This window comes from Ochotona princeps, chromosome 21 (genome assembly GCF_030435755.1).
Source record: "Ochotona princeps isolate mOchPri1 chromosome 21, mOchPri1.hap1, whole genome shotgun sequence".
Classification (NCBI taxonomy): Eukaryota; Metazoa; Chordata; class Mammalia; order Lagomorpha; family Ochotonidae; genus Ochotona; species Ochotona princeps.
The window spans coordinates 24,980,542-24,996,100 of record NC_080852.1 but is presented as its reverse complement, the minus strand read 5'-3'; the positions used below and the strand labels follow the sequence as shown (position 1 = coordinate 24,996,100).

Genomic DNA, 15,559 nt, shown 5'->3' with positions numbered 1-15,559 from the left:
AGGTATGCGTGCGGGGGAGGTGGCATGAGTGAGCAGGAGATGCCAGGTGGCCCAGCACAATAGCCAGGTGGCCCAGCACAATGGCCAGGGCAAGGGGCAGAGCTTGAGAGGCCGAGCCCCCATGCCCGAAGCACCTCTATTCCCCCCACAGAGCCGGACAGGAGGGCGCAAGAGTGGAGGACATGCACAGAAGAGGGTCCTGGGCTCAAGCTCCCAAGAGCTGAGCCCAGAGCGTTAATGCTACTGCTTGGCAGTCCCCCAGGGTGCCACCTCCACCAAGCCAGCAGCAGGGTCCCCCCTACCCCGCCCTCTGCCTTCTGCTTCAGGCAGGTCTACGAGGACCACCAGAGGGGCAGATGGGAGGGTGGAGTACCAGCTGTGAACCCAGGAGCAGGCCGCCAACTACTGTGGTCATCACATGCCAGCAAGGCGCAGTGCTGACCTGGGTCAGACTTGGGGTAGAGGGTGGGCATGTTCCGGCACCCAGAGAGCAGCGAGCCACCCCTTCGAGAAGGGTCTGCTGATGAAACAGAGGTTTCACACGTGTGCAAAATGCATTTGGTCAAGATCTACAAAGGGCCGGGATTGGTATGTCTTTTCCATTGGAAAACCAAAACGGAACACACCGATAATGCTTTTTTTTGAACTGGGAAGAACAAAACTGAGAATGCGTCTCATGCGCGCGGGATCAAGAAAGGGTTGAAACACTGGTTGATACAATCCACTGTTGTGTGGAGCCTGAAAATAATACTTTTTGTTTAAAAAACTTTTTTTCAGAAGAGTGTGCACACTCTCTGTGTGTGGGGCAGGGTTTGGATTCCCATGCCTTAAGAACGGGACACACTTGGGTCCATAGGTGCGCTTTTGAAAAAGGAGCCACATTGGCCAAGGCTGCTGGCACAAAGATGTCCTGGGCCCCAAGGCCTGTGTCTGAGCAAGTCTTGCGAGAGTGGCCTCGCCTGCGGGCCAGAGGGGGAGGCACGAGGGGAGCTCAGCACCCCCACTTGGGCCTGGACTGGGGACAGGTGCCGGCCAGGGGGTCCTTGGATGGGGAGGGATGCAGAACACGGCACTGCGTCCACCTCAGGGCACCCTGCCTCACGTGGACTCCAGCGTGTTGAGCGGGAACAGGTTGCGGTTGGTGGGCGTGGAGAAGTACAGCTGCTCATTGGACGAGTGGTTGTCGCATGGGCTACTCAGCCCCAGCGTCCGCTCGAAGTCCAGCAGCTGCCCCATGAAGTTGAAGTTGGGCGAGATGTTTGATTTTTTCCTCTTGACGAAGTCATAGGCGTCGTTGAGTGACAGGTTCATCTTCTGCATCAGATAGGCCACGGTGACCGTCACTGAGCGACTAATGCCTGCCAGGCAGTGCACCAGGACGCCACACTTCTTGGAGCGGGCTTCGTCTGAAACACATGGGCACCAGTCAGTCAGCAGCCATCCCCTGTGGCTGCCCAACACAAGCGACCTAGCCCATCTGGCACAGTGACTCACCGCTATACACAGAGCTCTGTCACACTTGCGTCCTCAGTTACTGGCCAGGCCCATGCCTCAGTGTCCCCATCTATGGAATGGGCCTCTCGATACGAGCCACTGTCAGTCTGTTGACCTATCCTACAGCTGGTGGTGCTGTAGCTGCCTAACAGGTAGTTTACACCCCCGGCGCTGTCAGCCCAAGGCCACCCGGCAGCTCCTGTGGTTGTAGCTTCTGCTGCTGCCAGGCAGTGACCTGATAGGTGGGGGCCAGATCTTTTTTCTTGGTGCAGTTCCTAAGGGTACTCCCGGAGTTTCCCGGGAAGTAGGCTGAGGGAGGCTCCTCTGGCAGGAAGTGGCTGGCCTGGCCTACCCCTGCCAGTCCCCAAGGCCTTAGAGACCCAGGGGTTGGGTGACAGCTACTCCCAATACATCACAGGTGGACATTACCTAAGTGGGCTCACCTAGCCTAGCAGACCCTCCCCAACAGACTCACGTGCCAGGACATTTTCCCACCATGGCCAGGCCGCCTAGTGTCCGTGGAGCTACCTCACGTGACACACAGGGAATCCCCCACTCCCTCTAGTTTTGGGAGCCCGACACAGGGTGGGTGCTTGGTCAGTGCTTGCCTGCAAGGTGATACATAGGTCCCCCAGTTCTTCAGAGCTTGCCCTTCCTCCATGAGTTAGGGGTGGCTAAGGACGCCTGGGCCCTAACTCAAGGACTGGTAGAACCAATCCAGGGATAGGGCCAGGGAGACAGGCCTAGTAGGGTGAGAAGCAGCTGCTGCAGCTTGCTGTGGGGCCATGTGTGAGGTCTGACTGTGAGATCTGGGTGACACAGGAGGGTGTGGACTGTGGGGGCTCCCAAACACTCTGGGGTGACCCAGAACGCAATTTTTTCTGGTTTTTACTTTTCACCCTCTTAAGTGTGGCTGGTGCTAAAGTTATCCCTCAGTCCTGTGGTCTGCATGGGACCCCAATTCCTTCACTGCCTAAGTGGGAAAAAGGAACCCCCTAGCGCCCCACATCCTGTTCTGTCTCCCCTTTCAAGAAGGACAAAGCTAGGCTCAACCCTGAGGAATTAGGGGTCCCCCACGCTGAGGCAGCACCCATAAGACCCCTGGGGCTTCAGGGCTGGGAAGCTCCCGGCGGCCCCTCCTCCAGGCCTCAGCTTCCTTCCTTCCTCCCTCTCAGCCAGGCACCTAGTTTTGGTTCCCAGTAAGCAGATGGGGGAGGGCGGGGGTGGGCACAGCCTCCCCACTTCCTGTTATTAACGCTAGCCCAGCCCAGCTGACACCACACACCCTTTGCTGGACACAACTGCCCCTGGGGGAAAAAAGACAGTCCAGCCCCCAACCCCTGCCCTGGGAAGGCTAGGCACAAACATCGGGTGGGCCAGGCTTGCTAGAGCCGACCACCCTCCAGAAGAACAAGGCCACGGGCGGGATCTGACAAGGAGGCCTTTCAGCCTTTCCCTGCTTCTCTGAACACCCCCACAGGCTGCCCTGAACCCCATACCTCCAACCCGGGCACCCAGGACCACCAGACTCCAAGGGGCTGTCAGGGCTGGGTGGGCCTCTGGCTCCAGGGCCACCCTTTTAGCCCTCCCAGGAGGCTCTGTGACAACCCAGCCCTGGAGAGACATGTGTGCCGGGGCATGAGACACAGTGAGCTAGTGAGCCTGTGGGAGGGTTGTAAGCGGGGGTGTCTTGGCTTGATATGCCCGGAACGGCAGCAAAGTCGGGAAAACAACAGTTGGAGAGCAGACAGCCCTAGAGGTGCCGACAGCAGGGTGGGGGAAGCCTGGAACCTGGGGGACTCTCAGGCCCTGACAGGTCGAGGTCTGAGGGACTCGATGACTCACAGCAGGCATGGGTACACCCACGGGCACATGCTGGCACACGCAAGGCACACACAAGCCCTGACAGGCCCAGAGGGACCCGCCTGGATGCAGGCGACACCCCCAAGGCTCGGCACACCCCTCACTGTGCCTGCCCAGCCCAGCCCAGCCCAGCCCAGTTGAGTGGCAAGCGACAACACCTACCAATGAAGCTGATGGCCTCGGGGAAGAACTGGGAGAGGTTCTGGCTCCAGTGGTCAGAGATGGGGATCTGCTTGTAGGTGAACTCGCCACCATGCTCGAAGGCGTTGGGCAGGTTGGGTGTGACGTTGAGGATGTACTTGATGCCATATTTGCCCAGCACGTCCAGGTTGGTGGAGTCCTTAGCGCAGCCGAGGTAGAGGTAGGGCAGGATCTGCACGGGGAAGGCCGGCTGGCTGGATGGCACAGGGCTGCCGTCTGACTCGGTGGCACTGCTGGGCAGCTCCCGGTCCGACTCACCATCCGAGCAATCAGAGCTGATGCGCAGGCCGCCCAGGCCCAGCACCGAGGTGGGTGGCGAGCTGCTGGGTGAGGATGAGCTGTCCACGTGTGTCTCGCAGTGCTCCGAGTACTCCGTCTGGAACTTGTTGAAACCACCTGCGGCCAGTGGGGAGCGGCTGCTCAGGCTCTGAACCAGCTGCCTAAGGCCCAGCAGAGGTTGTGACAGCAGCTGTCACCACGGGCCATGCTCGGCCTGCTCCCCATGGTCCCACTCCTGCCTTCGCCTCATCTATGCCATGCCCACTTTGCAGATGAGGACACTGAAGCAACCCTGGGAGGTGCAGCCACACGTCTGAGCTCTGGCCTCTTCCCCAGAGGTTTCAGGGCCCTTGGCCACACAGCACCAGCTGCAGGCCACCTAAGGACATGCCCTCAAAGCTCATCGCTGCTCTGTGGCTCCCTGCACAAATCAGGCACCCATAGGTGCTCAGCAGCTGCTAAGTGGTAAAGCAAGGCAGATGAGGGCACCCACCTCTCAGGATGGCACCTATGGGTACCCAAACCTTTCCTGCAGTTAACACCACGGGGCTCAGAGTTGCACAGAGGAATCAAGCTAAGAGGCACACAGGCCTGGGCCTCCACTGGCTGCCCACCCCCCACCAGGGAATGGGGTTAACCAAGGTCCTGGCAGGTTCTTGCCCCCAGCAGGGGCCTGATCACCAAGGGGTCTCAGCTCCACTTCTCAGGAATGTTCTCTCCCCATGAGAACACAAGCTCCCCCCTCACATCTTGTCTCCACCCGGGCTCCCACCCCGGCCCCAGCCTGGGACCCACAGTAGAGGTAGGGAGAGACCACCGAGGCTATATAAGGCTGGTGGAGAGACAAGGGTGCCTGCAGTTAGGCACCAGCCTGGCGCCCGAGGGTGCTGCAGGCCTCCCCTTCCCTCTCCTCCCCTCCCACCCACCCCGCTGCCAGCGAGAGGCCATTTTGGAATGTTAATTGGAAACACCAGCCGCAGCCGCTCGCTCCCCTCCAGCACTGCCCCCCCTTTCTGCAGGGTCTGAGAAGGCAGGCTGGGGACCTGGGCACTGCCCACGCCCTACCCTAAGCGCCTCCAAGAGGCCAGGATAGCTTTGGGGCCCAAGTGCCATGCCCGGATCCCAGACACCCAAATCCCCGTCAGCCCGACCCTGGGTGACCTAAACAGAGCCAGGCACCCATGAAGGGTGGCCTCTCTGACCCTGACCCAACAGGGACACACACATTGCAGCCTGCCCTTGGGCCCTGCCCCTTTCCGAGCTACCGGAGTCAGCCTGTCTCTCCTGGGGGCAGGGGGTGGCGTTCCGCTATCGCCATCAACGAAGGGGGGGGAAGGAAGTCTTTGGCAGGGAAAAGTTGTTCCACCCACTCAAATCGTGCAGAGAAACGGGGCCCGCGACTGTCCAAGCCCACGCCGTGCAGGACGGACTCCCGGGAAGGCTGACGCGGGCCAGGGGCGACGTGGCGCCGGCAGTGGGGCGGGGGTGGGGAGAGGAAATGATTCGCGACGCAGGCAACCTGGAACCCCGAGAGCTGCCCCAGACCAGGGTGCGGGGGTCTCGGGCCCGCCCTTACCTTGGAGGTAGTAGGCCTGGCAGCCGTCGTCGCGTAGCTTTTGCAGGAGCAGGCCGAGCACTGAGGCTGGAGCGCCGGGCTCTGGCTGCCACTCGGCCGTGGCTTCATCGTAGAGCAGCACGGTGGCCGCCTTGCAGCGCGAGGCGAAGCGCTCCTTGTCGGCGTGGTTGGGGATGATGGAGCGGATGGGCAGGTTGCCCTTGCGCAGGCGGCGCAGCATGAGGCCCGGGATGGCCAGGTTGATGGCCGTCTCGATGTGCGACGACTCGAAGAGCTCGTGCGGCCGGCAGTCGAGCAGCAGCAGGGACGCGCCGCCGCGCGCCTCCAGCTCCTCCTGCAGCCACTCGGCGCTCTTGCAGGGCATGGCTCCCGCGGCCGTCGCCGCGCCCGCCCCGGTACCCGCGCCGGCCCCAGACCCCGCAGCAGGCTCAGACGCCGCCCGGGTGCTCCCAGCCGCCGCCGCCGCCGCCGCCGCCGCCGCCGCCGCCCCCGAAGCCGACATGTGCGCCCGCGCTGGGGGGCCGCGGAGCTGGTTTTTCATGAGGAGTCGCGGTGGTGGTGTGTGTGGCGGGGGCAGCGCGGGCGGCCCGGGGCCGGGGCCGGGCACCTCGCCCTGGGACGGCGCCCCGGCCGCGCGGGCCCCCCCCCGCCCGCAGCCGCGTCTCCGGGCGCCCGCCTCCCGCCGAGCTGTGCGCCCGCCGCCCCGGCCTCCCGGCCCTCGGTCCCCACCCGGCCGGCCAGCCCTCCGCGCGCGCCGCGGCCTGACAGCCCCAATTAAACGGCGGCTCCCGCGGCCGCGCGCCGAGGCGTCCTGGGGGGCGGGGCCGCGGGGCCGGCGCCCGAGCTTAAAGGGGCCGCGCTCTGCCGCCCCTCCCTGCGGGGCACGTGGGCGCGCACCGGGCCCTCCGCCTGCCGCGCCGGACTGGCCTCCTCCCGCCCGCAGCTGGTCACGACCCGCCCGGATGCCCCGACGCTCCTGGGGCTTGTGTCCAAAGGGAGAGCTGCCCTGGGGCGTCTCTTACATCTGGCGCCCCCACCCCACGTTCACAGCCGAGTCTCCCGGAGAATGAAGGGCGGAGAGGGCGGTTATTGGTGGCTGAGACCACCTCCCCGTCCCCTCCTGCCTGTCACTCCTCTTCCATTCAGCCTTTGATCGGGTTCGTTCAACACTCGGAAACTGAACGCTGACTGCGTGCCCCTTGCTATCCTAAGGCGGTTACCATTTCAGGCGACCGCGTCGTCCCTCACACGGCCACCGGCCCTGTCCCCTGGAGCAACACCCCAGTAGGGCTGAAGGGATTTGGGCCCGTGGCAGGCTAGCACTGCCCGGGGCCGCCGCGACCTTGCACGGACAGGCATGAGGAACCCCACGTAAAGAATCGACTCTAGAAAGAGGGAACGAGCCCTTTAAGAAAGCTTCACCAGTGGGGTGGTGACAGGCGGGGAGTGAAGCGCCACGTGACTTTTCGGCCCGAGCGGGTGGAACGGGAGCGAGTCTTTATAATCTGCTTTCCTTCGCCTCCCTCTCTTTCCAGGCACCAATCAGTTTTTATGGTAGGCGGGCGCACACCGTATAGGTGACCAATCATAGCCAAAGCAGGCCGTAGGGGGAGGGGGATAGAGGCGGGGCCTGCGGCGGGCCCCACCTCGTGCGGGAAGTGGGCGTGGCCTCGCTGGCTTGAGTGTCGGCTTGCGGGCGGGGCAGCGGAGGTGAATGGATCCGCAGGTATCGCTGGAACAAAGCGGCTCCTCTCCGGCATCGCGCGTGCGCAGAGGCTGCCGAGCGTTCCCCACCGAGCCTGGGCGGTGGGCCCCGGCCCTGCTGGCTGCCTGGTCCCTTCCCAGTCCCGGGCTAGCGGAGCCCGAGTGAGGGCCCCGGGATCTGAGCTCTCAGTTGGCTTCTGAGCAGACGCTGTTTGCGTCTCGTGGCCTCCAAGTCTTGCGAGCCAGGGATGGTCTGCCTGAAGGGCTCCATTCTGGGCTGTGTCCCCGAAGGGCCAGGCTGTCTCACCCAGAGGCCGCAGAAGTGAGGTCAGAGGTGGATGCCCAGAGCGTGAATGGAGGAGCATCAACTCTTAGCACAGTCCCATGAATAGTCCAACAACCTGCAGAGTGTCAGGGCCTCAGATGTCCAGACCCAGACAGGCAGATAGTGGCAGAGAGAGATGGAATGTCCTTCTCAGACACTTTCTGAGCACCTGCCCTGGGCCAGGAGTGTGCAGGGTAAGTGGTCTGGGGGTGAGATGGCATCAGACCAGCTTGCCTTTCCTCTTGCAGCTGCCCAGCTGGTAGTAACAGGGCAGGCCTATGGCTAGCCTCTCCAAATGGAGTCCCTGTCGTCACTTATTTGCCAGGGGCAACTGCATAGCCAGCCACTGGGTATGGGAAACAGAGGATGCTTCTTCCTCAAACTCTCCCAGACCTTTGCCCCTGACAGATACTACTGGTCAATCAGTGCTATTTTTGCTTGCTGAACTATCCTTTGGTCTCAAACCCAGGCAGGCATGAATGGTTGATTGTGGAAGGTGATTAAAAACCTACACGTTAGGGCTCCAATTCATCACTCTCGCCTGATCTCCTCCGGCTCCCTACACAGAGGCCCCTCCTCTTCATACTTCCTCATTCCATCCCACAAACTCCCCCCACTCCCTGCGCTGGGGCCTCACCTCTGTGGGCCTCCTTCTCATCACTGGAATTCTGCAGGATAGTAAGCAACACAAGGTGACCCCCTGGCACCATCTGAAGGTCTCCCAGGCGTGGGTTCCCTAAAAAGAGCTGAAGTGGGCCAGGCGGCCTCAGGTCTGCCTGGTGCTGTCTTGGGATCACTGCCAGGCACTCCTTCCTCCCTCATTCTCCCACAGCCTCTCTCTGACGTCTTTGTTCTCAGTCACCCCAGGTTCCCTAGTGGGGTGTGCAGGGCAGAGCTGGTCTGACCGTCCTATGGATGGGAAAGCTGAGGCCCAGGAAGGGGAAGTGTTTGGCCCAAGGGCCTTGGTGCAGCCCCAGCCAGTGACTCATTCACCCAGCGGGCCTGGCTTGAGTCACGATGGCCCAGGTGATGGGAAAGCAACACATCTGTCCACCCAGGGGAGCAAGTAAGGAAGTCCTGGGCACAAGGCCTCTTGGGGCTCCCAGCTAGGAGTGCCCACACGGACCTCCCCACACTGGACTGCCTCATCGTGTTCCTTCCTGTGTCAGCCTGGAGAGACCTGCCAGCTCTCGAGGCAGCTGTGGCAGGTCTTGTCCCAGTCTAGGGGTTCCCAGGCCACAGGAATGTTCCAGCTCTGGGGAGGCAGAGTGGATGACACACATAGGGAGCAGCTACCAATGCCTTATTGCTTCCCTGGTAGACAGGGCTCATCATCCCAGGCCATATGGCTGAAGCTCCAGGACACTGCCTAGACCCCTTCGTACCCTGGCCCTGGCCCTGCCTTCACCCCACAGGGAGCAGCAAAGCAGTGTTTTGAGAATGTCAGTACCACCTGGTTTTCCCCTGCTCTAAAGCCACCTGCTGTCCCTGGCAGAGTCTAGCAGAGTTCTCCGCTCTGCGGCCAGCAGGGCTCTCGGTGGTCTGGTTCTGCTTGTGCGGCCAGAGCTTCCTTCCCCAGTCTCCTTCAGCCCCCCAGGCTCCCTCCCTCTCTCCTCCTCCAACCCAGACCCTGATGCTGTCCAGCCTGCTCCCTCTGTGAGGCCGGACACATATTAGCGTCCATCTCTCCTTCCCCAGCTCTTCTCTGGTTACCCTTTCCCAAACCCACGCCTCCTCCAGGTCAGAGGCACCCAGAAAGTGGCAAGGCGGGACTGGAACCTCAGCCTCCTTCGAGAACTTTCTGTGCTGTCAGCTATGAGAACATAATCCTATGACTGAAAGGTAGCTGGCTCTCTCTTACCTTGCCAGATGGTTCTGGAAACTCTCATTTTCATTTCCCACTTGGGCCTTAGCCTGTCATGCCCAGTGAGAGTTCATGGGCCCTGGAGGCCCCTGCCCTCACTAGCTTGTAGGACCACATCCCCAGGCCTGTCCTCCCCCCTCCCAGGTACAGCTGCTTCCTCCACACAGGGCGAGAGGTCCTGTGTCTCTGCTCCCCCATCTGGGGTCCCACATACTAGCAGCAGGAGGGACTGGTGGGGGAGAAGGCTCTGATGCAGCCAGATACCGCGACACTGAGTTGCCCCTAGAGAGCCAGGAGAGCAGGCACTCAGCCACTGGGGAAAGCAGGTTGGCTGTATACCATATTTTTGGGGCTCAGCTGGGCTGGGTTTTCTGCCCAAATCTTGTGCATCCCTAACTGCAAAGTCCCCAGCATCCCTGTCCCTCCCTTTAACTGACACCCCAGGGTCTATGGGCAGCACACCCATGAGCACACCCGGAACTTTGGGGGATAGAATCAAGGGAGTTCTGTCCACGTGGGGACTGTGTCAGCCTTGGCCTCCCATCTGAAGCTTCTGAGCCTTCTGATGCCCACTTGAGGTCTGGAGCTCCAAGGGGTTCAACAGCGGAGTAGGAGGGCTACTTATGTGGTTACAGCAAAGGTGGGGAGTAGGGATGGGCTGGGGTGCCCTGGCTGTGTTTGTCAGATCAGCTGGTGGGTCTGTGATGGGAGGGCTGGCCACAGAGGGCTCCTGACGGACAAAGAAGCCAGGCCTGTGTTCTGAGGCTTGGGAAGGCGGAGGGCAAGAATTCCCAGGGCTCCTGGCAGGTGGATGTGCCAGGGGCCTGGGCTGGGTCCGCCTCGGGTGGGCAGGTCCCTCTGTAGCTGCTGGGCTTAATTGCCTTATTAGCATCCGCCTGCTGCCTGGGCCTGTCAGGTCCCCTCCCTGCCTGCCCACGCGGCCCTGTCTTTCAGGAATCCTTCCTATGAGGTGCTGACGGTGACAGTGACAGAGATGAGGATGATCCTGGGGAGGTGGCCTGGGAATCAGCCGGCTTGGGCCAGGCACGGGATTGCTGGTTTGTGGCCTCACAGCCCAGTCCCATCCAACTTGGGCTAGGCTGTGTTCACAGGCAGGCAGCACCAGGAAATCATCTGGGGGATCCCCTGGCTGGCCCAGCCTCACCCAGCCCTAAGCCAGGGCGGACTCCCTTCCTGGAGAGACAAGGGTCCCCAGGAGACAGGGGATGCAGTGAACTCTGTCTCTTAGGGTTCTGGGAGTGGGGAACAGTATGTACAAGGGGGCTAGCTTTGCTGGGTATAGGCTAGAGGGCATGCAGCAGGTCACATCAGACTGCTGTCTAGCGGACAGGAAGCAGTAAGCCGTGGTGAGGGCCTGGCCCAGTTCTCCTTGTGCCTGAGGAAGTGGGGTGAGGGATTGGGAGAGACAAGATGGGAAGGCCTTTTGGGTCACGGGCATGGGAGGGGACCTGGAAGCAGCTATGCCAGGAGTGTGGGCAGAAGGGCTGTATTGACGGGAAGGGGATGGAAGACAAAGAAGCTCTTCTGAACCTGGTGCCAGTGGCTGCCCCATCCCAAGGCTGGCATGGCCATGGGATGGACACTCCCAACACTCTGGGCCTGCCAGTGCAGATCCCACAGCACAAGGAGGGCCCTGCCTGTCAGCTGCATGCCTCTTTGTATGCCCAAGACACCCACCCACCTGCCCACAGGACGATGGAGGGAGCTCAAGGCACTGGGGTCACCCCAGCTGCACGCTGGCCTCCTATTCACCCTTCCTTAGCTGTCACCCCATTCAGTCCCCTCCCCTTGCTCCCCATGATACCAGGCTTGCCAGGTCCACCTGGATAGAGGGGTCCAAAAACTGGAAGCAGAGAACTTGGTGGCCTCAGCTGCCCTGTATGGGAGGTGGCCAAAGGCTCTGACAAGTCCTGCAGGGAGGTAGCTGGCTTGGCTTTGCTCATCCAGGCTGTTCCAAACTGGTGACGTCAGCAGCAGTGGGGCTTTTTGTTGTTGTTTTTGCAAAGGCTCTACTCACAACCCACGGAAGGCAGCCTTCAGGAGGGAATGGGGCTGCTGTCGCTCAGCAGCTCTGCATGATACATTCCCTTCCCACTTTTCAGATGGGACTCTGGGGGCCATCAAGTTAAACTGCCCAGCAACCCCTGCTCTAGGGGTCCTTAGCTCTGTGTTCCCAGTTAGCCTTGCTGCCCAGGTGGGATCAGAGGCCCCTCCCTATGCTCACTGCCTGGGATGCTGGATGCCCCCAAAACAGGCAACAGAAGCCACAAAGGAGCCAGGTGCAGGGTTGTACTCTGCCCCTCCCACACTGGCCAACTCTTGACTATGACCGGCTCCTTGTGGGCTCCAGTTCAGGGCTGCACTGGGCCAGACAGGGGCCAGACAAGGGGAGGCCGCCACATTTCCGTTTGGGAACTGTGGCCAGGCCTTCTCCCCAAGCCCAGGCCAGAGTTAGGTTACGAGCCCTGAGGGTCTCCTAATGAGTTCCACATGCGAGCAGGAAAGAGGAGGGGGAATAGGGCCTGGGAGGGGATTGCAAGCATATGTGTCGGGGAGGGGGAGGACTTGATCCCCAGAAGTGCTGGTGCCCACTTCCTCCCCCACCCTCGCCTCCCCAGGTTGACTGCTAGGCCTCTGTAGAAGGCCCCCTGGCCAGTGGCCTGTTAGGGGAGTGGCAAAGAGAAGCCCACCCCCTCCTTCAGGTGGAGAAAGCCGACGCCTGGCCTGCTTGGGGTGCAAGCCAGCAGAGGGGCAGGACAGAGCCAGGCTGCTGGGGAGGGTCTGGCAGCGAGGGCAGGAGAAAGCCACAGCCTGAATGCTCCAGTCCTCACAGCTAGAGTCGTCCCTGGTCCATGGCTGGCACGTGGCTCGGTCACTCGTGCTGGGACTCTATGTACAGGTGAGATGCTCTGAGGCATGAAGTGAAGCCAGAGCATTTCTGACCATGGGAATAGCAGTCCCTGGGGCTGGGAAAGAAATAAGAGGCTGGTGTGGCTGGAGGGGTCTGAGGAGGGTAGACGGATGGGCTGAGTAGGGGTGACACAACCTATCTCACAGGTTATTCTGTAGGGGTGACACAACCTATCTCACAGGTTATTCTGATGATTTTTCATCGATAGCACTCATTGATAGCACACGGGGTGGGTCAAGACCACTCCACAGGTCCCAGCATCTTGGGAACTCGCTCGGGGCAGCCTGGGAGGCGGCCATAGCCCAGCCTTCCTGGATAGCTTGGAAGAGTGCCTGACATGCACCGGGGGGGGGGGGGGTGGTTCCTGAAGCTGCAACTCCCCCAAACCACAAGTATCCCAAGGCGGCACTGGAAAAACCTCTCAGAAGGCCATGGGCACCCTGATGATGCTCGATTCCTGCACACATTCCAATAACTGGGGGCATTGGACCCAATCCAAGGACCAGGGCCCACCCCAGGAGTACAGGTGTAGTCCCATAGGTGAACCACCAAGTGCCTGGTGACATAATGCACCTTTTGCTCCCGGTTGCCAGGTTGCCTGAAGGGCCAGCTAGTGGGAGCCACACTCTAGGCAGCTATTGAGGAGCCGGCCCAGGAGCAGTTGTCTTAGGAGGAAGATGCTGGGGTTGGCACTCCATCCCCACCTTGGGTATGAGGCCTGTCTTTGTGAAGGGGCAGGTACCCCAGGAGACAGAGATCCAGAAGAGGCCAGCTGAGCAGCGTGTCTGCCAGACCTAGGATCTGAGACTAAGAGAACAATGGGCTGGGTAAGGGCAGGCACTGGGGGCTGTGGAACCTTAAAGTCACCACTTAAAGTCACCACCAGGGTCCTGGTGCCCAGCTGCGGAGGATGGAGACAGAATGCTCTACAGAGTCTGCTGCTGCTGGCGAGGCCTCTGCCCACCGGGTCCCTACAAAGGATGCCACAGTCCCACTTTCAGGAACACACACTTGTGCCTAGAAGAGAAGTTCAGAGGCAAGAAAGGGAAGCTGAGGGAAGCCATCACTTCCTCCTGCAGCAAGGTTCCTCATCTTGGCGTGCACATTTCTCACAGGGCTTGTGGGGAGGGGCGGGGGCCACTGCAAGTCCTCCTGGCCAGCTGAATGGCCACACTCCTGGTCTCGCTCTGCAAGTGTGTTCTTGGGAGAGGGCTTCTGGGAGGGCAGCCTCTGGAAGGGCAGCAACTCCACAGAAGGTTCCCCTTTCATCTCAGGCATGGCTGTGAGGGCCCACCTTGAAAACTTGGGTGCTCCAGGCTGAGCCTTTACTTCTCCAAGCACCCGCAATTCCCTCCCCAGCAGCCTGGGGTGGGCGGAGCTGGGGGGTGGGGTCCTTGGGAGGATTGAGTTCTTGTCCAGCTTAAATGGCTGCATCCCAGTGAAAGCTGAAGCCATGAGGGCCCATCTGGATCAAGCCTCGAGGGAGATGAGGTTAATGAGAGCGGGTGGGTGGTGGGGCCAGCGTGACTCACCCCAGCTTGCTCAGCGGGCTGGGCTTCCGGGATTCCCGGCAATCGTGGGTACCCACCCCCAGCCTTAGTGACAGGAGTCACCTCAAAGTGCTGGCCTCCTTGGCCAGGGAGGGGCCCCAAGACCCTGAGCTGACTGATTCCTGACAAGGGCATGTGTGGTCAGAAGTTTCCCTGCAGCCTCGTGGTGATGGCTCTCATTCTGCACAGGAGGCTGCTGCTCTAGTCGCCCAGGGAGGTGGGCTGGATAGATGCTCCTCCCAGGGATGCAAAGGCAGTAGGGATCATAGTCGGGACCCCAATTTCTTTGCTCCACCTTTGCCTTGTCCCTCACGAGCTCCACAGCCAGAGTGATCAAGCAGGAAGCTCTGGCAACAGACAGCAGGACACAGGGCTGAGGCCTGTGCTGGGCAGGCAGATGGCAGGGTCTTCTCAGTGCTGGCTTTGCTGCCTTGGGTCACTGGACCCAGGTACTCCTAGGCATGGGCATTCACTCACAGACAAGGAACAGGTAGGCTCGGAACCTGCATCTTCCTCCTGGGGTTGTCTGGGCAGGAGTGTCCAGGGGCGTCTCTGGAACCCCAAGGAGTTACTAGAGGAAAAATAGCATGGCAATGGAAACTGGTTTTTTTGTTGTTGTTGAGAAAGTCAGGGCAAGTGGGAACTGCTGCTGGGATGTACTTCCTGCCCAAGGGCCCAGTCCCACCACTTCTCCCTAACAGACAAGAAATAAAACAAAGGAAAGAGGGAGGGAGGAGAAGAGGGAGGAGAGATCTGCAGTGGGGTTTTTTGGGAACTGTTACCAAAATCCAAAATTAGGAGAGATGACGGCTGAGCTGACGCACCTGCACTTCCAGAAGGCCTGCTTTTGTGCTTGGCAGGGAGCAGAGGGGATTGGTAGGGAGTACTGGGTAGGGCTGGCAGTGAGTGTTGCTTGTGGAAACAACACAAATCAAGTCCCCCCAACACATGGGCTCCTGCCCTGCCACCAGCTGGGAGGGCGTCCAGCAGCACCTTCGTGGGCAAGAGAGGGTGAGGGAACCAAGGCTGGGTGAGCAGCATCCAGAGTGGGCAGGGCTGCCCAGGACTGTGCCCCCCCCTTCTTTCCCTGGAGCAACCTGTGCCCCCACCCTGGTCCCAGTTAGAGCAGCAGGGTATTGCTTTGGGAAAACTGGGCCTCCCCATATCTCTGCCCCCAGCAGTGACACTCCAAGTCCAGACCTGAGAAAGGCAGGTCTGTGTTATACACCACATTCCAAGAACGGATGTCCGCCAATCTAGGGGGTTACATCCAGCAAAGGGGGAGGGCTGGGCTGCTCCTGGACAGCCTCCCCAGAAGCCTATACATTGGGCAAGTGGGCCTTTGGTCTGCCTCTTCTGCGGAGCTCACATCCGGCTAGCCAAGAACTAGCATCCCAGAACCACCCCTCTGAGGCGGGAGTGGGAGCCCTGGGGCAAGTCTTGTGCCAACCCAGACTACTTCCATCCAATCCACACTCTCTGCCAAAGAGAAAGGCGCATTTCCAGATGCCGACCTTGACTCTGGAGCAAGCCCAACATAGGGGTGATGGCTACCCTTGTCTGGCCTGAATCAGGGCTGCTGTCCAGCACTTTCCTTGAGACAACCTTGGCTGAGCTGGATCATCAGAGATCCAATGCCTGGTAGGGCTCCAGGTGCTGTCTGGAATCTATAACAGGTAGATGGTAGATGGTAGATGGTCAGTAGGAGGGCCAGTGTGGGACATGCTGCACCTCTGTGCTGCCCGGTCTCCAAGTGACACAGCCCCTACCT

The 15,559-nt window shown here is 60.7% G+C and overlaps 1 protein-coding gene across 1 annotated transcript; it reads right to left on the bottom strand.

The window, feature by feature from the left end:
* Positions 1 to 546: 546 nt before the first annotated feature.
* DUSP7 (dual specificity phosphatase 7) lies at positions 547 to 6,191 on the bottom strand. Its single transcript, XM_004581518.2, has 3 exons — positions 5,414 to 6,191; positions 3,520 to 3,954; positions 547 to 1,406 (listed from the first exon to the last, which is right to left on the bottom strand). The coding sequence occupies exons 1-3, from the start codon at positions 5,952 to 5,954 to the stop codon at positions 1,099 to 1,101; spliced, it is 1,284 nt and encodes a 427-aa protein (XP_004581575.2). The 5' UTR covers positions 5,955 to 6,191; the 3' UTR covers positions 547 to 1,098.
* Between the last annotated feature and the right edge of the window lie 9,368 nt (positions 6,192 to 15,559).